This window comes from Bison bison, unplaced genomic scaffold (assembly GCF_000754665.1).
Source record: "Bison bison bison isolate TAMUID 2011002044 unplaced genomic scaffold, Bison_UMD1.0 scf7180017862158, whole genome shotgun sequence".
NCBI lineage: Eukaryota > Metazoa > Chordata > Mammalia > Artiodactyla > Bovidae > Bison > Bison bison.
The window spans coordinates 1,580,168-1,601,676 of record NW_011492730.1 but is presented as its reverse complement, the minus strand read 5'-3'; the positions used below and the strand labels follow the sequence as shown (position 1 = coordinate 1,601,676).

At 35.8% G+C, this 21,509-nt stretch overlaps 1 protein-coding gene across 1 annotated transcript in view; it reads left to right on the top strand.

Moving 5' to 3' along the window:
• The window catches only part of SMCHD1 (structural maintenance of chromosomes flexible hinge domain containing 1), a gene marked incomplete at its 5' end in the record, with an annotated part of 126,878 nt that overhangs the window by 30,117 nt on the left and 75,252 nt on the right, over positions 1-21,509 (top strand). The window contains 12 exons of the mRNA XM_010832731.1: positions 4,941-5,055; positions 5,178-5,297; positions 6,630-6,796; positions 10,257-10,347; positions 11,285-11,495; positions 13,447-13,567; positions 13,646-13,829; positions 15,849-16,043; positions 17,742-17,855; positions 18,659-18,765; positions 19,455-19,537; positions 19,718-19,831. Coding sequence (XP_010831033.1) covers positions 4,941-5,055; positions 5,178-5,297; positions 6,630-6,796; positions 10,257-10,347; positions 11,285-11,495; positions 13,447-13,567; positions 13,646-13,829; positions 15,849-16,043; positions 17,742-17,855; positions 18,659-18,765; positions 19,455-19,537; positions 19,718-19,831 — 1,622 coding nt within the window. The remainder of the gene's footprint in view (positions 1-4,940; positions 5,056-5,177; positions 5,298-6,629; positions 6,797-10,256; positions 10,348-11,284; positions 11,496-13,446; positions 13,568-13,645; positions 13,830-15,848; positions 16,044-17,741; positions 17,856-18,658; positions 18,766-19,454; positions 19,538-19,717; positions 19,832-21,509) is intronic.

The following is a 21,509-nucleotide window of genomic DNA, read 5'->3' as shown; positions in this document are numbered from 1 at the left end:
TGGGTTGGGAAGATCCCCTGGAGAAGGGAAAGGCTACCCATTCCAGTATTCTGGCCTGGAGAATTCCTTGGACTCTATAGTCCACAGGGTGCAAACAGGTGGACACGACTGAGCAACTTTCACTTTAACTTTCTTTAGACCAATTATATTTAATATGATTATCAGTATGCTTGGTTACTATCTTTGTTATTTATCTTCCCCACCCCCCATTTCCCTTTTTTCTGCCTTATTTCAAATTGGGTTTATGTGTATGTGTGTCTCCATTATTTCCTTAATTAGCTGTTATTCTGTTGTTTACCTGGTAATTAGGATTCATAGTATACATCTTTAATTTATCACAGTTCTGCTCTCTTAGCAGATTTCAGTTACACAATACAGTGTTATTGGCTGTACTTACGGTGTTGTATACATTAGCTCCTCAGGCCTTATTCATCTTATTGCTGAAAGTTTGTACTCTATTTCCCACACTCCCCAGTCTCTGTCAACCACTTTCTGCTCTGTTTCTATGTAACAGGCATTTTCTTAAAAATGTGGTAAAAATACAGCATTACATTGAAGTGTGTTATTCATTGACATTAATTATATTCAGTGTTTTGCAACCATAACCATTATGTATTTTCAAATTTTTTGTGTTCCCCAAACTGAAACTCTGTACCCATTAAGTAGTAACTCTGTATTCTCTACCCCTCCAGCTGCTGATAACCACAGTTCTACTTTCTGTCTCAGTGAATTTGCCTGTTCCTGGTACCTCATTTAAGAGGAATCATACAATATTTATCATTTTGTTTATTTCATTTTGTTATTTGGTTTATTTCACTTAGCATAATTTTTTCAAGGTTCACCTGTGTTGTAGCTTATATCAGAACTTCATCTCTTTTTACGGCTGAATTATGCAGCTATACTACGTCTTTTCCATTCATAGGTTAAAGGACAGTTGTCTTGTTTTCACCTTTTTTTGCATATTGTAAATAGTATTGCTGTAAACATTCATACACAAGCATCAGTTTGAGTCCCTGAGTCAGTTTATGTTTACCCACATATTTACCATTTCCGGTAGTCTTCATTCCTTTGTTTAAATTCACAGTATAATTTTCATTTCTGCAGGTCTTTCAATAGTTTTTGTAATTCAAGATTGCTGTCAGTACATTTTTCAGCTTTTGAATATTTGATAAAGTCTGGATCTCTCCTTACTCTTTCCCCCTTTTAAAGAAATATTCGTTGAGTATAGAATTTTAGGTTGACTCTGGTAAAGAATCTGCCTGCAATGTGGGAGACCTGGGTTCGATCCCTGGGTTGGGAAGATCCCCTAAAGAGGGGAAAGGCGACTCACTCCACTATTTTGGCCTGGAGAATTCCATGAACTGTGTAGTTCATAGGGTTGCAAAGAGTGGGACATGACTGAGCAAGTTTCACTTTTGCTTTCTAAAAAATTTCAGTACATTAGAAATGCTGTTCCCGTTTTCTACTGACTTGCGTACTTTACAATGAAAAGTCTGTTGTCATTCTTATCTCTGTTTCTCAGAATATATGGTGTCTGTTTTCTCTATCTCTGTTTCTCAGAATATATGGTGTCTGTTTTCTCTCTTTAAGATGTTCTATTTATTGTTGGTGTTATATACATTGTGTGTGTGTGCTGGAGCACTGTAAATGTGCATACATGTTGTGTGGTTTATTTGTATATTGTGTGGAGTGTTTGTATATATGCATGTTTTTTTGTCGGGGGGGGGGCAGGTTTATGTTTTGTTATGTGGAGATTGAGTTTGTGTATGGCAGTTGCTTTGTATTTTGTGAACGGAGGTATTGTTTGTGTGCTTTGTTTTGTAGGTCTAGTATTATATTGTTTGACCTGGTCATTGTTGTCTTTATTTTGAAAATTGATACATAGGTGAAAACTTTATACCAATTAAAATATTTTTATTCCATTATTTCTGTTTTTTTAAGTAGTTGCAACTTTTTGTTGTTGCTTTTGAAAACACTGTTCTACATTTTTTCTCTTTTAATATTTTAGAATTTATATGTTTACTTTCCTGCTTGTCTTTGAAATTTAAAAATGCATATTTATCTTCAGGTATCTCACTTCTCCCATATTAAAGAATTTAGAGTACTTTATCTCTAATCACTTCCTTCCCAAAGTTTTCAGTTCAGTTCAGTTGCTCAGTCATGTCTGACTCTTTGCGACCCCATGGACTGCAGCATGCCAGGCCTCCCTGTCCATCACCAAGTCGCGGAGCTTGCTCAAACTCAGGTCCCTTGAGTCGGTGATGCCGTCCAACCATCTCATCCTCTGTCATCCCCTTCTCCTTCCACCTTCAATCTTTCCCAGCATGAGGGTCTTTTCAAATGAGTCAGTTCTTCACATCATGTGGCCAAAGGATTGGACTTTCAGCTTCAGCATCAGTCCTTCCAATGAATATTCAGGACTGATTTCCTTTAGGATGGACTGGTAGGATCTCCTTGCAGTCCAAGGGACTCTCAAGAGTCTTCTCCAACACCACAGTTCAAAAGCATCAGTTCTTTGGTGCTCGGCTTTCTTTACTTATAGTCCGACTCTCACATCCATACATGACTACTGGAACAACCATAGCTTTGACTAGGCGGGCCTTTGTTGGCAAAGTAATGTCTCTGCTTTTTAATATGCTGTCTAGGTTGGTCGTAACTTTTCTTCCAAGAAGCAAGTGCCTTTTAATTTCATGGCTGCAGTCATCATCTGCAGTGATTTTGGAACTCCCCCAAAAATAAAGTGTCTCACTGTTTCCATTGCTTCCCATCTATTTGCCATGAAGTGATGAGACCAGATGCCATGATCTTAGTTTTCTGAATGTTGAGTTTTAACCCAACTTTTTCACTCTTCTCTTTCACTTTCGTCAAGATACTCTTTAGTTCTTCTTCACTTTCTGCCATAAGGGTGGTGTCCTCTGCATATCTGAGGTTACTGATGTTTCTCCTGGTAATCTTCATTCCAGCTTGTGCTTCATCCAGCCCAGGATTTATCATGATATACTCTGCATATAAGTTAAATAAGCAGGGTGACAATATACCCTGATGTACTCCTTTCCTGACTTGGAACCAGTCTGTTGTTCCATGTCCAGTTCTAACTGTTGCTTCTTGACCTGCATACAGATTTCTCAGGAGGCAGGTCAGGTGGTTTGGTATTCCCATCTCTTTAAGAATTGTCCACAGTTTGTTGTGATCCACACAGTCAAAGGCTTCGGTAGAATCAGTAAAGCAGAAGTAGATGTTTTTCTGGGTATTTATTTTTGTGACTATGCTTGTCTTTGTTGCTGCACATGGGCTTTCTGTAGTTTCAGCAAGTGGGGGCCACTCTCTCCTTGTGATGCGTGGGCTTCTGCTCGCATTGGTTTCTTTGGTTGGAGAGCACAGGTTCTAGGGCCTGTGGGCTTCAGTAGTTGTGGCACACAGTCCTAGTTGCCCTCTGGCGTGTGGAGTCCTCCTGGACTACAGATCAGATCTGTGTCCCCCATACTGGCAGGTAGACTCTCAACCACTGGACCACGAGGGAGGTTCCCAGAGTTACACTTCTGTTGTACAGTATTTCAAGTCTGACTTGGAATTCCCCAATTATATACAACATTTTTTCTAACAAAGAATTAAAAAATTTTAACATATATTTAAAAAATTAGCCTGTGTACTGATAATATTATGATTCCCTTGTGTGTCAGATTGTGCTTGTAGGAACATTGCTTTAGAGCAAATCTCTTAATGGTAAATTCCCTTGGTTTTTGTCTGAAAATTCTTTATTTAGCCCTAGTTCACAGTTCTATACTGACATTTTCTCTTGGCCCTTTGGAGATAATATTCCACCGTCTTACACTGTTGCTGTCAAAGCCTGCGAAGCCATTTATCTTCTCAGTGTGTTTTCTAGTTATTCTGTTTTGTTTTTAGTATTCACTGTGAGGTGGATTTCTTTTTATGTTTCCTGTTTGGGCTCGTTTGGTCTGAATCTGTGGATCTATGCCTTTTAGTGATTTGAGAATATTTGCAGCTATTTTTCATTCTCTCCTCTCTTTCTTGAACTGCATTTAAACTTGTGTAAGATTATCTTTTAGTTATTTGTTTTTAGTCCCACTTGATACTTTTCATTCTTTTTTTTTTTTTATTCTGTTGTGTATCTGTTCTTTCCAGCTGTGCCAGCTCTGTTCTCTGACCTTTCCACTTGGTGTTGCGGTTCCAGCCTCACCCTAGTTTTGTGGGTGTCTTATATTGGGAAACTGTCTGTGGAGATCTTCCCTGTATTCAAGAGACCAGGGATGCCTGCTCTCCACAGTGGTGTTATGCTGCAATCAGAGGCTGAGTCTCAGCTCTTCATTTGTCGTGATCCATTGGAAATGAGAGGGCTTCTCTGGTGCCTCAGACAGTAAAGAATCTGCCTGCAGTGCGGGAGACCTGGGTTTGATCCCTGGGTTGGGAAGATCCCCTGGAGGAGGGCATGGCAACCCACTCCAGTATTCTTGCCTGGAGAATTCCATGGACAGAGGAGCATGGTGGGCTGCAGTCCATGGGGTCACAAAGAATCAGACATGACAGAGCAGAAGCACATGGAAATGAGAATCTCTTTGTTGTAATTCCCACTAGTCATGAGACAGTATTTTAATGAGTTTTGAATGAGTAAAGGATTTTGAAGGGAAGACTGTAGAGTTACAGATATTTGAAATTTTCTGATTTGAGGGGGTGAGCCCAAGAATTTGCATTTCTTAGAGTTTCCAGGTTTGCTGATGCAGCTGGCCTGGGTAACAAACTTTGAGAGCCTTTGGACTAGATGCTGTTTTGGCTTTGGGCTCTGATTCTTTTACATTTGAATAGGGGTATTATCTGGCTTGGGGATCATTTTATTAACTCTTAATAAAACTGCTAAAACAGTTTTCATTAGCACCTGAGTCATTTGTTTAATAACACTGCATTAATGTAATGTTTTATTTTAGTGATCATTCAGGATATGTTCGACCACTGCCAGTACCTCGCAGTTTAAATAGTGATATTTCCTATTTTGGTGTTGGGGGCAAGCAGGCTGTTTTCTTTGTTGGACAGTCAGCCAGAGTAAGTAAAAAAGATTTCTTAAAAGTGAAAGTTGGTCAAAATATTTTGAAGTTGACTGTCTAATTGTATTATTCATTTTAAATTTTGTGAATTTAAAAGGTAATCTTTTTAATATTTAACAGATGATAAGTAAGCCTGCAGACTCCCAGGATGTTCATGAACTTTTACTTTCTAAAGAAGATTTTGAGAAGAGGGAGAAAAATAAAGAGGCAATATATAGCGGATTTATTAGAAACAGAAAGGTACAGTACATTTTAACTCATTGTAAATTTATACCTTGGATGGATGATGGGACAAGAACATTTTTTTTCAATTTCTAAGATACTTATGTTATTTTAAAAACTTGAAAATATGGAATTTTCAAATTAAATTTTAATTTTAATTTTGTGAATAGCAAAAGTGATCATTTGTGTGCTTTCTTAGGCTGAAGTCTTCAGAAAATAACTTTTCTCATAAAGCCAAGTCAGCTTCCTGGAAATTGTTCATAAGATTATAAACTGTTTCCTTGCTCTGAGTTTGAGTTTTTAAGTATTTGTTGTATAATAATCACAGAAGTAGAATACAAAACAGTGATTAAATTTGCATTCAAACTCTCATGTTAATAAGTGGAATGTTAATAAATTTGAATCGTGGTGAGCACATGGTATTTGTTGTATTACTCATTCAACTTTGAAACGTTTTAAAATTTTCAAATTTTAAAACCTTTTTTAAAAGTAAAACTTAAAAAAATTTTTGAGTCTAAAGTAACTTTTGTAAAGAACATAAAAATAGTCTCAAATGCCAGATAAAAGTCCTTATGATATATTTAGTTGAATTTTCTCCTAGTCTAACTTTAAAAGGAATTGGAACTTATAAATACTTATGGTGTTTATTTCAAAGTCACTTTTCCTAATAGTTCAGTGTGTATCTTTATCCTTGTAAGTTTTTATGTGTATAGCAACTTACATAGTACATATATGCATACATATGCATGCAATTTTTAATATACAGGCTCATAGTAAAATAAAAGCAGAGACGTTTTAAATTCTTATCCTTAAGCACATCCCTTCCTCCCCCCACAAACTATGGATATTCTCTGAAAGTGGACTGGGGCCCAGGATGGTTTTACTCCCTTTTAAACACAGTGCCTTTGGGCTAAGTCAGCTGGGTTCAGGCCATGTCCTAGTTTTAATGAATGTGGACCGGCTGGGCATTGGTTCTGACCAAGTTAAGTGGTAGGTACCCCAAGCAAGGACTCATTCCGCTTTAGGGTAAGTGTTCTCAATTTGGGAGGTATTTTTAAATTCAGTATTTATTTTTCTTTTCCCTTTTCTTTGTGATTCTACAGTTGGTTTAGCATTACGGTATAGGATTCTCCTTTTTGTATGCCGGTTTAGCAATCTCTGTAAAAGGCTCTCTGTCCTCACAGCTTTGTCACACACTCAGCTGATTTGTATTTGGTGATTTTCCTCCAAAAGATTTTTGAAGCCTGTATTTGAAATTATCCAAGTGAATGTTAATGGTTGATGTAAACTTTGTTTGTTAACTACATTTGAGCTGCATGTAATCTGCTGTACTTATGTTCACTCTTGTAGCCGTCTGATTCTAGTCACATTACAAATGATGATGAAAGATTTCTACAGCATCTTATCGCAGAGGAGAAGGAAAAAGATAGCTTTACTGCTGTGGTTATCACAGGGGTACAACCAGAACACATACAGTACTTGAAAAATTATTTCCATCTTTGGACCAGACAGTTAACGTAAGTATTTACATTGGATCCAGGACATGCTTTTTCTTATCTTTTTTTTAAGATAGAAAATATTACAAATACGTTGAAACCTCTTGGCTGTCTGCTTTTATCCGATCCCATTTCTTCCCTCAGCATAGGAACCATTACTCTGATGTTAGCTGTTAAAATGGTTCTCTATTCTGTAAATATTTACTGGTCACTTGGCTTCCCCAGGGGCTCAGTGGTTAAGAATCTGCCTGACTGCAATGCAGGAGCCACAGGAGATGCAGGTGCAATCCCTGGGTCAAGAAGATCCCCTGGAGAAGGGAATGGCAACCCACTCCAGTATCTTGCCTGGAGAAGCACATGGACAGAGGAGCCTGGTGGGCTACAGTCCATAGGGTCACAGAGTCAGACATGACTGAAACAACTTAGCACACATGTAATATATTGGTCATTACAAATAAGAGGCCCATGCTTCTTGACAACTGTGATAACATTTAAAATAAACTTAAGAGTTTATCCAATTCAGCTAATCAATCCCACTTCCCCCTTTCGTGCTTTTGCTATGCAGCATGGACTATAATCCATGTATTTTACTTATTATTTTTTCTTTTCATCTGCCCCCCACCTTGGGATGTTTATTATTTTTTGTGCACTGTTATATCCCCAGTGTTACATTTCCTGTTACATTATTCAGTTCAGTTCAGTTCAGTCGCTCAGTCGTGTCCTACTCTTTGCTACCCCATGAATCGCAGCACGCCAGGCCTCCCTGTCCATCACCAACTCCCGGAGTTCACTCAAACTCATGTCCATCGAGTCGGTAATGCCATCCAGCCATCTTATCCTCTGTCGTCCCCTTCTCTTGCCCCCAATCCCTCCCAGCATCAGAGTCTTTTCCGATGAGTCATTGTAGTTGCTCAGTAAAAGTTTATTGAATGAATATATTGAGTCTGTTAAAATAAAAATACGCATATGTGCTGTATGAAATGAGTAATCTAAAAATAAATCTTTGTGTATCTACTTGAGGAAAACTTTTAGGGAGTACATATTCTGTTAGATCAAATCAGAAGTATATATATTTAAGGTTGTTAAGTTTCTTCCTCTGTAATTATATGATACAGATTGGATTTTTTCCATAATTTGTATTAGCCTGAATTAGTCTCCAAAAGTGGGTATGCTGTACAAAGTTCATGTTTAAAAATAAGGTATCTTTTCATATTTTTTCTACTTATTCAAGGGCTGTTAAGATTCTGTTTTGCACATAAATATATATTAACAGTTAAAAATTTTTATGAAGAAATAAATTTGATTTTAGGAATGCCTTTTTTTCTTGAATATTGATGTTTATTGGCCCTGTAACACAAGAGTTTTAAATAGGACTTTGACTGTTTATTAGCTATTTTATTATTTCTCTTAACTGAAAGAACTCAGTGTACATAATAACATAACATAATTATAACTCTTGTTCTTAAAAAGAATGACATAGAAACATACACTTGGTAAGCTATTTATAGCACACTTTCTTAATATATGCTTGTAAACTTATGATGTTAACACTTTTGAGGTGTTTGAAGGAAGATCTCAAGATTTTCAGTGATTTCTTTTTATTTTAGTAGTGTTTTAAACTAGGACAATTAGTGTAATTTTGAAAAGATATTTGGACATGGAACAACAGACTGATTCCAAATAGGAAAAGGAGTACGTCAAGGCTGTATATTGTTACTCTGCTTATTTAACTTATATGCCAAGTACATCATGAGAAACTTGGGCTGGAAGAAGCACAAGCTGGAATCAAGATTGCCAGGAGAAATATCAATAACCTCAGATATGCAGATGACATCACCCTTATGGCAGAATGTGAAGAGGAACTAAAAAAGCCTCTTGATGAAAGTGAAAGTGAGAGAGTGAAAAAGTTGGTTTAAAGCTCAACATTCAGAAAACGAAGATCATGGCATATGGTCCCATCACTTCATGGGAAATAGATGGGCAAACAGTGGAAACCGTGTCAGACTTTATTTTGGGGGGCTCCAAAATCACTGCAGATGGTGACTGCAGCCATGAAATTAAAAGACACTTACTCCTTGGAAGAAAAGTTATGACCAACCTAGATAACATATTGAAAAGCAGAGACATTACTTTGCCAACAAAGGTCCGTTTAGTCAAGGCTGTGGTTTTTCCAGTAGTCATGTATGGATGTGAGAGTTGGACTGTGAAGAAAGCTGAGCGCCGAAGAATTGATGCTTTTGAACTGTGGTGTTGGAGAAGACTCTTGAGAGTCCCTTGGACTGCAAGGAGATCCAACCAGTCCATTCTGAAGGAGATCAGCCCTGGGTGTTCTTTGGAAGGAATGACGCTAAAGCTGAAACTCCAGTACTTTGGCCACCTCATGCGAAGAGTTGACTCATTGGAAAAGACTCTGATGCTGGGAGGGATTGGGGGCAGGAGGAGAAGGGGACGACAGAGGATGAGATAGTTGGATGGTATCACCGACTCGATGTACGTGAGTTTGAATGAACTCCGGGAGTTGGTGATGGACAGGGAGGCCTGGCGTGCTGCAGTTCATGGGGTCGCAAAGAGTCAGACACGACTGAGCGACTGAACTGAACTGAGCTGAAAAGATAAAGTTTGTATTAAGGAATATTTAATACTACTGCTTGAGAAATGATTGCAGATGGGCTATGTGATTTGGAGATATGTGAATAATTTCCCCAGAGTATAATCTTTTTAAACATTTTCCAAAATAGCAAAAATTTCTGAAGTGGTGGTTTTTGATGGGATGATGTTGAATTTATTAATTTTAGGAGTATTGGCATAAGATTGTTTCATTTCTACAGGAGAAAAAAGATGAGACAGAATGATACTCTCATGTTGGGGACATAAGTTAAAAATACCCAATTGTGTATACTCCCTGATACTTGAGTCTTTTCTAGAAAATCCCTGACAAGTAGAATTATAGTCTCTTACCTTGCAGTTCGGGAGACCTCGGTTCGATCCCTGGGTTGCTATCTTACCCCTGGAGAAGGAAATGGCAACCCACTCCAGTACTCTTGCCTGGAAAATCCCATGGACGGAGGAGCCTGGTGGGCTACAGTCCATGGGTTCGCAAAGAGTAGGACACAACTGAACGACTTCACTTTCACTTTGTAGTTGTAGGTTTTTTTTGTAAAATACACTTTAAGTATGTGGGATTTGAAGTTGAAAAGACTTGGCTTGAATCTGCTCACACTGTAATTCTGTGACCTTAAGTAAATTAAATAATTTCTTGCATTCCCAACTTCTGTATTTATAAAATGAGGGGAAATAATACCTGAATCTCATGATTGTTTTTACCATTATGTGGTTTACTATGTTTAAAAATGCTTAATATTGTGCGTGGCACCTAGTAGGTACTGCCAAATAGTAGTAATAAAGTTTTTTTTGGTAGAATATTGGATGAACTGTAGTTTTATGTGAATTAAAAGTATAAAGTTATTCTTTTATATTTTAGGCATATTTATCATTATTACATCCATGGTCCAAAAGGGAATGAACAGCGTACATCAAAGGAAGCTGGACCTTTCAACAACATTGATATTGAAGTAAGATAAAATTCTTTCTTAAGTATTGTGAAATATTAGGTCTGTGTTCTAGTTCCAAGTTAATCTGGATAAGAAAAGTCAATCAGTAAATAGGCAACTTCTCTGTCCTTGTCTTTTACCAAACCACTTCTCTAGTTTGATGTCTAAGTAAAGAGATTATTCCTAAGGTGTACTTTTCTGGATATCTTATTTACCCTAGTATCTGGTTTCTATTTTCTTTGTCTTCTATAGAGATATGAGCCATTACTGAATGTCATGTCTCAAAAGCAGGGAAGAAAAGATATAAATCGTTTCCCTTTTGTTCATAGAAATCTCTTAATAAGAAAAAAATAAGTAAAGTAAAATGTAGAAGAACAGAACATTTCAATGTTGAGTTCTCAGTATCCTTGCCCACATGTCAGGCGGAATTTCATGTATGTCTTCATCCTACTTCCTACCTCTAGGGCTTCCCAGGTGATGCCAGTGGTAAAGAATCCACCTGCCAGTGCAGGAGACACAAGAGACGCAAGTTCTGTCCCTGGGTCGGGAAGATCCCCTGGAGTAGGAAATGGCAACCCACTCCAGTACTCTTGCCTGGGAAATTCCATGGACAGAGGAGTCTGGTGGGCTATAGTCCATGGGGTCACAAAGAGTCAGCCATGACTTAGTGCACAGACAGACACACCTCCAGCAGGAAAGCTTAAATGAAATAAACTCGTGACTTACATATCCTTCAGCGCTTTCTTTGCTTACTTTCAGTTTTTTGGTAATATATTTCTTAATTAAGATGCTCCTTAGACCTATTTAACTGAGATAGAAATATATATGTATTTTGTTAATCTAGATGATTATTTATACAAATAAAAATAGTTTTTGCTTTTCTGTTGTTGGATCATAGATGAGAACAAAAGTGCAGTCGCTGTCAAATTTAATTGTTTTTATTTTATTTTTATTTTAGATTTCTATGTTTGAAAAGGGGAAGACACCTAAGATTATCAACCTGAGGGAAATACAAGATGACATGCAGACATTGTATATAAATACAGCAGCTGATAGTTTTGAGTTCAAGGCTCATGTTGAAGGAGATGGTGTAGTGGAAGGGATTATCCGATATCACCCTTTCTTATATGATAGAGAAACCTACCCTGATGATCCATGCTTTCCATCAAGTATGTTAATCTGTTACCTTAGCTACAAAATACAAAGTTGTGATTAATTTTCATAATTATTAGTTAGGCTTAAGGTTAGATAAATTTTAAACATTTTTTCCTCATGCAGGTCTTAAGTTGTTAAGGTAGTTGTAGTTTTTATAATTGCTAATTTTTGTGTATATTCACACCCAGATAAATAAAGCTGTGGTGCTAAGAAACGTTACATGTTCTTATATCGTACTTCTCTTACTGAACTGAACTTTTAGCTATGTACCACATAGTATTCCTTTATATACTCCCCATGTTGTCTTCCTGTTATCTTTGTAGATATTTATAAAGTAGTTTTAAACTTTATGTAGTCGCATTGGTTTTTTTCTTTATGCTTTCTGATAGGCCTTGCTGCAGAAAGGCTTCGTACATCTCATTTTTTTATAATTTTTTTTTATAGATTCTGTAGCTTTTATCATTTTATGTTTATATCTTTAATATACCTGTAATCTTTTTTGTTTTAGGATTAACTTAATATTTTCCATGTGGGTTTTCAGTTTCCTAGTACCAATTTTTGAATGTTATATATACATATCACTTTCATAATAATATAAAGTTCCCATAAGTACATAGAACCCAGATTGTTTGCTATAAGGCATTGATATGTTTTGTGTTTTTATACATGAATAACATGTCCTTTATAGTGAATCTCTTGTCCTTTATAGCGTATATTGATATCAGTAGGACAAGACACTATTGTTCTTTTTTGAGAAAATTCATAATTGTTAATCTTTTGCTTTTCTAGATAAACCTTGGAATCACTTTGTACTGAATAAAAATGTCCTAATGGGATTATTGGGATCACATTCAATTTTCATAGATTAACAGTGTTATATTTTCTCATTCAGAATGATTTCTTAGTATATCCTTAGTATTGTGTTTTGGAACCAGATTTCCTGGTTTGAATCCTGTCTTTGCCACTTTCTATTGTGCAAAATTTGACAAACTACTGCTTCAGTATCTTTGAAATGGGAAATAATAATTCTTATAATAATCCTTGCCTCATAGACTTGTTGTAGGGGTTTAGGACCCGACTCTGTTTAGTAAGTGTTCATACATATTATTACTTAGTGACTCTGCCTCCCATTCAGTCTCTGGCCTGTTTTTCATTTGTCATTTGTGATTTTGGTATGCTTACAGATAAAAAGATAAAGTTCTTAAAAATGATGTCTTAAAATAATAGCCAATTAATTGAATGATGATCAGAGGGGTTCTCTAAGAGCAAGTGAAATGTTTTGATTGGAAGGAACTTTTACTTATGAACTTCTTATGAAGATTTTTTTGGAGAAAAAGACTTTATTGGGGGTCAGGGGGAATGACTTAATGCCAGAATAACTGAGATATTGCTATATCAGGATCATAATGCTTGAATCCAATTTATTTGAGTATATGAAAAGGTATTACTAAACATAGAAATGTGTAGACAGTTGTGCTTTATAACATTGGATATAACTCTAACTGTATCATAATGTAAACTTGAATTAGTATTATTAATTTGTCCAAGCTAAGCAAACTTGCTGTTTCTAGACATCGTAGATTTTCCAGATGATTTTTATGTGAGTGTACTGGTTCCAACAGAGTTGTGAGACATGATTTAGGTAGAAGATTCAAGCTCCCGTATTTATAAATAGGTTTTTCACATGGCAGGCTCAGTAGCTAGTATGGTAATCCTAACGCAGATTCATGAGTATGTAATTATTACTTTTTAATGAGAATCACTGTTGGTAATGTGGAGCCACTTTGAAAATCTGCCTTTTTGAGGGCAAACATAATAAAGGTACTTTTAGGTTTTACAGAACACAGTGTTAAAGATCATAAGAATTTTTGTTACCGTTTCTCCGAAGAAGCTTTAACATTTCATTTATCGAAATTGATTTCTCAGTGGTAAAAATTATTTGTTCCACTTGTTCCTTTGTCCTAGAATTAAAAGATGAAGATGATGATGACGATTGTTTCATACTTGAGAAAGCAGCAAGAGGGAAAAGGCCTATTTTTGAATGTTTTTGGAATGGACGGCTAATACCATATACATCTGTTGAAGAGTAAGTTCTGATTTTTGCTGAGATTACATTGTTTTATGATCTTATCTTTTTACTAACCAGTATTTTGTTTTATTCAAGCTTTGACTGGTGTACTCCTCCTAAGAAGAGAGGACTTGCGCCTTTTGAGTGCTACAATAGGATATCTGGTGCATTATTCACTAATGACAAATTCCAAGTCAGCACAAATAAACTGACCTTTATGGATCTTGAGCTAAAACTGAAAGACAAGAACACCCTTTTTACAAGGATTTTAAACGGACAGGTATGACTTTAAATATCAAGTTTTGAATATTTGCAGAAGTGTTCTATTTTAAGTTCAACAAAAGTCACTTGTAGATTTGTACTGACAATTTGCATAGTTTTCATTTTATTTACTCAGAAGAATATAAATTTTAGTTCATGAATATAATTTCATTTAGTTCAAGAATTTAGTTCAAGAATATAAATTTAGTTCATGTGTTCACTCAAAAATTTCAAACTGATTAGCTCTTACTGGGATAAAACTTATCAGATCTTCATCAATACTTTGACATGGTGAATAGAATCTTCAGAAGCATGTCTATTTGCAAAGAGCATGTAAGAATTTTATCTAATAGAGAGGCTTTGTTTGTATATTAGTAACCTAAATATACAATTTTAATCTAACTTTGGGGGTAAAATTTAGGTAGAACTGTGAAATACTTTGGGCTAAAGGGTAATTTGAGATTGATCACTATTAAAATCTGCTTTAATCAATAGAAAAAGAATGATAAATTTTTTTAAAAAGTTGAATGGAGCTAGTGTACTTTCCTTTTGCCTAAACACCTCAGAAACTTACTTGATGCTACTCTTTCAGTAATGTAATGTTAAGTTGCCAAGAGATGGGTGCATTTATTCTAAACTTAAAGTTGCTGGACAGTAAACACAATATATGACACAGTATTTGTATATCCCTATAACATGTTGACATTCATTTTGCTCTTAATAAAAAGGATTCTGAATGTGATGTAATTTTATCTAATACAGATGAGGGCTGAGCCTGAAATACAGCATAAAAATTTGGTAGGCAGACAGTCTCATTCCTAGTTAATAATTTTAATACTGTTGTCAAGTTGTTAAAGTGACAACACTAATTTACTGATTCAGGAAGGAGTTGGTACCTGGGAACAGATTAGGGGGAAAGTTTCTTTGAAAAATATATGCCATTTTTTGGTGTTTACCATGTACATGTATTTCTTATTTTAATAAGAAATCTAATCTTTTTAAAATCTAATTTTTTTTAATGATTAATATACTGGTCATCTGACTTCAAGTTGCAAAACTTAAGCTGAAATCAGTTTTAATTTTGCCCCATTTTCATTTGGAAATGGTGGGTTGTGGAGTAAGGTGTACAGAGAAAACGAACTTCTGTGACTTTACGCTTTGTCTTCTGTGAAAACATGTAATGCGATGATCTTCCCCTACTCCTCCTGAAGACAAGCATTAAACCAGTATATAGTAGCTTACACTGGAGTGTAAATCTCTAGGGTCTCTCAGCAGAGTGAAGAATGATAAGCCATAACACATTTTCTTCCTATGTATTACAAGAAAGCAAATTTTATTTTATGATCTATTTTTGAATAAATGTATAAAGCATAATTTTTTTTAAATATGTTTTGCCATAGCTTTATTTCTCAACCTTTTTTTCACTGTCACCTTATAAAAGAACCTTTTTAAACTTTTCTCTCCCAAATAACCCCCTAAGACATTTTAATACCATAGATATACCATATCTATATTTAAGTATGTGTTTAAATCTGTGCTTAATTTATATAAAGCTTTTTATTTCCCTGTTGGAATTTGCGTGTTTCACATTAAGAAGGCTTCCACTTACCCTTTTCCCCTAATCAGTTAGTTCTCCTTTTCCAAGGCACGCAGTGTTTATCTTTTGTTGGGGGTGGGGGGAGTGTATCCTAGGGTTTAAAATAGGGAAGGAAATCTATGTTGATATTGACCATTGAAGTCTTAGGTCCAAGTGTGTGCTCAGTCACTTGAGTCGTGTCCAACTCTCTGCGACCCTATGGACCAAGGATGATGGCAGACCCTGTGGACCAAGGATGATAGCAGAGATTTTTCTTTAGTAATGTGTTGATAGAAATCTAAATTTGTATAGGAGAAAGAGCCATTAAAATATTTTAGTTTTTTATTCGTTTTTCTGGGGTGGGTGGGTATTTGGAAGGAAACATGAATTGAACAAGAAGTGTCTGTGGTTGTATTTGTTTATGAGTAGCTAAGTTTTGTGGAACATTTTAAAATTTTACAGGAGCAGCGAATGAAAATTGACAGAGAGTTTGCTTTATGGCTGAAGGACTGCCATGAAAAGTACGACAAACAAATAAAATTCACCCTTTTTAAAGGAGTAATTACACGTCCTGATCTTCCTTCTAAAAAGCAGGGCCCCTGGGCCACTTATTCAGCGATAGAATGGGATGGAAAAATATACAAAGCAGGACAGCTGGTAAGTTTAACTTATTTTTAGGTTTAATTTTTAGTAGAATTTGAATCTAAATTAGAGTTATTAGAATTTGTCAACAACCAAAAATAATGTATGTAGTCTTGCCTCCTTAGGAGCCAGAAAAGAAAGGCAAGGCCAAATTGATTATAACTATGTAATTTAATAGGACATTAAGGGAAAAAAAAATGATTTTTGCCAAAGGCTCAGTTAACAAAATTTTTATTGTTTCTTATACTTCACTTTACTCAAATAGAGAATTTAGTGTGTTTTTTTAATGTGATATGAAGAAATGGTTTTTCATCAAATTTTTTAGTGTCTGCAGCTTGTAAGTTACTGTGCTGTTGACAGCATTATGGAGATTATAGAGATCTAGGGGTATCCTGTTGCCTTCAGGCTCTTACGGCATGAAAATACAGATGACCTAAAAATAAAGAGAGAGAATGAGTAGTTCTCTCTCTAGTAGAACTAGAATTCTCATAGTTTAGAAGGAGAGAATTTTCTGACTGCAGATGGGCCTGGAATAAGAGAATAAATCACGCAATTCTTTGTGCATGAAGTGACTTCTGTGTGGAACTTAAAAGAGGTAGTGGCTCAGGTTTACAGAGGTAATTATGAAGATAACTAACTTAACTTTACATTGCTCAGTTGTGTCTGACTCTTTGTGAACCCATGGACTGGAGCCCACCAGGCTCCTCTGTACATGGAATTCTCCAGGCAAGGATGTTGGAATTGGTTGCCATGCCTTTCTCCAGGGGATCTTCCTGACCCACGGATTAAGCCCAGGTCTCTCCTGCATTGCAGGCAGATTCTTTACCCTTTGAGCTACCTGGGAAGCCCAGAGTGGATTTATTATGAAGTGGGTTTATTATGAAGGTAGTAATAAACCCACAAATGTGACACTATCATCATTATATAGTGAAAGCTTTGGAATCAGATGCGGTCACCATGAAGTAGTGAGTGTGGCTTAAGCCTGCTTTTCCAACAGTTAGAAGCTAGAAATGGAAAAGGAGGAGCTGACAGGAGAAAGAAGGGGATAAGATGGTGAGAGAGAAGAAAACCAGGAAAATAAGGTATCCGTGAAGTCAGGTGGAAAGTTACAAGGAGGGAGTGATCAGGAAAAGCAGCAGAACTGGGTTACTGCAAAGTGTTATATGTGAAGAGAAATAGTTCAGAAGTGAAATGAGGCTGGAGAGATAGATTGGATGTAAACTCTTGCTGTCCTTATAGTTGAGAAGTTTTGAATTGGACTAGTGGAAATTACTCCTGGTGTTTTCAGGCCAGGTAAGGAAAAAAAAAAAATATATATATATAGAGAGAGAGAGAGAGAGAGAGAGAGAGAAATTTTGAGCTAATTTATTGGAAAGAAACAATAACTTTGTAAGTCACTGTTCACAGCCTGCAAGCAACATTTTATGGGGATTTGCGACAGCTTGCATTCATTTCAAGGTATTATGGACCTTTTAGACACATGCATAACTATGACATTTTTATATGAAGAAGCCACTGTCTTTTCAAAGATGTTACAAATAAGTGGAGAGCTTCACAAATATAACTTTATAGAGTGCTTTTTTCATTAAATTTTTCTAATAATAGATTTCTGGGTTTTTCCCCTTGTATAAAATAGTTCTGTTAAATAATTGTTAAACCTGTTTTTCTAAGTAAATATTAATACTAAATCCTTGTTTTAAAACTGAATGTTAGGTCAAGACAATCAAGACACTTCCTCTCTTTTATGGAAGCATTGTGAAATTTTTTCTCTATGGTGATCATGATGGAGAAGTATATGCTACAGGAGGAGAGGTTCAAATTGCAATGGTAAGATCCCCAGGTAACCCAAAATAGTCTTCAAAGTCTCTTGGTATTACTACTTTGCTTAATTCTTAAAGATGCAATATTCTAAAAAAAAAAAAAAAAGATAACGGTATTCTATTTTGACTTGTATTTGGCTTTTACATTGGTTACAGGAGTGGGAGCATGATGTTTTATGTTTCATATTTGATGTTTTTAGTAGTTTGTAGAACTTAACATCTATGTGCCCAGTGTTTAACAAATGTTACAATATTATTGCCAATTTTACAGTAATTTTAAAGTGCACATTTCATTCAAGGCTCATAAACATAAACATTGGAGCCAGACTTCTATCTCAAGAATGAAAAACAAAACTAGAGTGGGCTTTATCCTTATAAAGAAGTGTTAGTTGCTCAGTTGTGTCTGACTCTGTGACCCCATGGGCTTGTAGCCCACCAAGCTCCTCTGTTCGTGGAATTCTCCAGGCAAGAATATTGGAATGGGCAGCCATTCCCTTCTTCAGGGGATCTTCCCAGTGCAAGGATCGAACACTGGTCTCCTGCATTGCAGGCAAATTCTTTACTGTCTGAGCCACCAGGGAGGCCCTTTATCCTTCCTGATACTATGCTCTTGTTAAGATTTGAAGGTATTTAATTAGACCTAGGGTGTTTATCTGAAAAATGGAAATAAACACTGTGGTGTAATATAATAACAGTTATTATGATTTATCTACTTAATTAGGGTAAAAATATTTTTTGAAAGAAATCAATATTCTTGTGACTAAATTTAAATAGCTTTTTGAAATGTTGGTATAAATTTTGCTTATTCAGGAACCTCAGGCACTATATGATGAAATAAAAACTGTGCCAATTGCAAAGCTGGATAGGACAGTTGCTGAGAAAGCTGTGAAAAAATATGTAGAAGATGAAATGGCAAGGTAATTTATGTTTCAAGATGCATGGTAAAAAATGACAAGAAAATTGAAGAGGAATTGTCCTTTTAGTTATTATTGAGTGTGACATTATGCTTTTGTATTTAGGCACTTGTAGTCTTCGATGTGTGTATTGTGACGAACTTCTTGCTGTTAAAAAAAAAAAAGCGCTCTAGTTATCAAAACAGAATCCTGTATTTGTTTTATAGAAAAATAAGGAAGGTTAGCACTGTTAACAGCACTATGATTAAGTTTGTTAAAAAACAATGACTTTGGCCTGTAACTAGAAGAAAATGGTGAGAGGTAAAAATAAGAGCAAAAGAAGTAAAACATCGAAAAACAAAACTGTGGCTTTTGTGTGGCTAACGATGCAGTTATTTTGATTCTTACTGAACTCACTGGTAATTCTTCTGTTTCTAGAGTTATCCTTTCTCCCAAAGGTAGCTCGTACTACAAATTAGTAGAAAAATCTCAAAAAATGGGGACAATTCCTGTCTCTTAACATCAAGAGATTTTGTTTTACTTTGTAGCCACAACAGTGATTAAAGCTTTGGTGTATTAATCATACAGAATTTCAGATTTAACTATTGGGGAAAAAATTTAGAACTATTAAAGTTTCTAGTAACTTTTATTTTTAAAAATAAGACCATAATTAATACATTTCATGAAACATTAATATGCTGTTTTAATAATAGACTCCCTGATAGACTGTCAGTGACTTGGCCTGAAGGAGATGAATTATTGCCAAATGAGATCAGACCTGCTGGAACCCCCATTGGTATGTTTTTGGTTTTTCTTATGTGTGTGTGTATTTTAAACACTGAAAAAATGCTTTTCTTCTTAACATTTCATGGTAAAAAAATGATAAAAAATTAAAACGCTATGTGAAGACCTGGCAGATTCATCAGATTCATTGGGTGTAACTAAGATGTTCTTATTTTTAATTTTGGACTGATAGGTGCATTAAGAATTGAAATATTAAATAAAAAAGGGGAAACGATGCAGAAGCTTCCAGGAACAAGTCATGGAGGGTCAAAGAAACTCCTGGTTGAGCTCAAAGTTATATTACACTGTAAGTATAAACACTGATTTGTATGTTTGGATCTTTATTGTTGTTCGTAAATGTATATACATATTTTAACATCTTTGTGGAATTATTGATGGCCTAGCAATCTGATAGATAGTGCTTTGAAGTTAAGAGTTTCTAAAGTGTTAGAATAATTCATTTTTTAAAAACTCAGTTGTTTTCTTAGGGTTTTTTGTTTGTTTTGTTTTTAACACTGTATTCTGAATATTCCTATGGAGGTAGCTATGGGCTAAAATAAAGATATGTGTATGCATATCAGTTTGTACTGAATAGGGATTTAGATTGGATAATCCTTAAGGTACCTTCTAAATCAAAAATACTGTCTCTGAACCTATGGGTGAGAAGTACTTGTTTTGAGTTGAGAAATGGGAGCCACTCTTTGTTAAAGGAAGAAGAACTACATGTTATCACTCATCTTGTATTTTCCTAACTTTAATCACCTTGTAATTCTCGTCTCTTGTTTTTGTCTTGACCACCTGAAAGTATTTTCAATACTTCTTTTCCATAATCTGTTCTACCACTATATACTTGCATGTCTGGTCTATGGATTTTACAGATACAGTGTATTTTATTCACTGTATGTTTATTTCCAACATTTATAAACTATAGTCAGTGGTAGTGTATACTTTCGTCTTATAAATGTCTTTTTAGCCTCAGCAGCATTGAACAGTTTGACTAATTCATTTTGCTGCAGTACTCTCTTTTTGGCCTCTGTGACACACTGTTCTGTATTTCTCCAGGGTTTTTTTTTTTTTTTTGGTGGCTTAAAACAGTATGTTTATTATCTTACAGTTCTCTTGGTCATCTGACTGCTGAAATCAAAGTGTCAGCAGGATAGCAACCTTCTGGAGGTTGTAGGGAAGGCTTGCCTTTCCACTTCTAGAAGTCACCCATATTCCTTGGCCTTGTGGTCCCTTTCTCCATCTTCAGAGCCAACAGTGTGGGATCTTCCAACCTGTTTGTAACTCTGACCATCCTGTCCCCCTCTTATTTAAAAAAAACAAAAAAACCCCCCACAAAACTACATATAGGCATCAGTTCAGTTGCTCAGTTGTGTCCAACTATTTGTGACCCCATGGACTGCAGCACATGAGGCATACCTCATTTATTGAACTTTGTTTTATTGCCATTTGCAGATACTGCATTTTTTATGGATTCAAGGTTTATGGCAACTCTGTGTTAAGCAAGTCTGTTAATGCCATTTTCCCAACAGTATTTGCTCACTTAATGTCCCTGTGTAACATTTTGGTCATTCTGGCAACTTTTCAGACTTTCTAAAAATTATGTTTGTTATGATGATCTGTGATTAGTGGTCTTTGATATTATTGCTACAACTTGCTGAAGGCTCAGGTGAACATTAGCATTTTTAGCAATAAAGTACTTTTTATTTTTGACTGTGTGGATCACAATAAACTGTGGAAAATTATGAAAGAGATGGGCATACCAGACCACTTGATCTGCCTCTTGAGAAATCTGTATGCAGGTCAGGAAGCAACAGTTAGAACTGGATATGGAACAGCAGACTGGTTCCAAATAGGAAAAGGAGTATGTCAAGGCTGTATATTGTTACCCTGCTTATTTAACTTATACGCAGAGTACATCATGAGAAACACTGGGCTGGAGGAAGCACAAGCTGGAATCAAGATTGCTGGGAGAAACATCA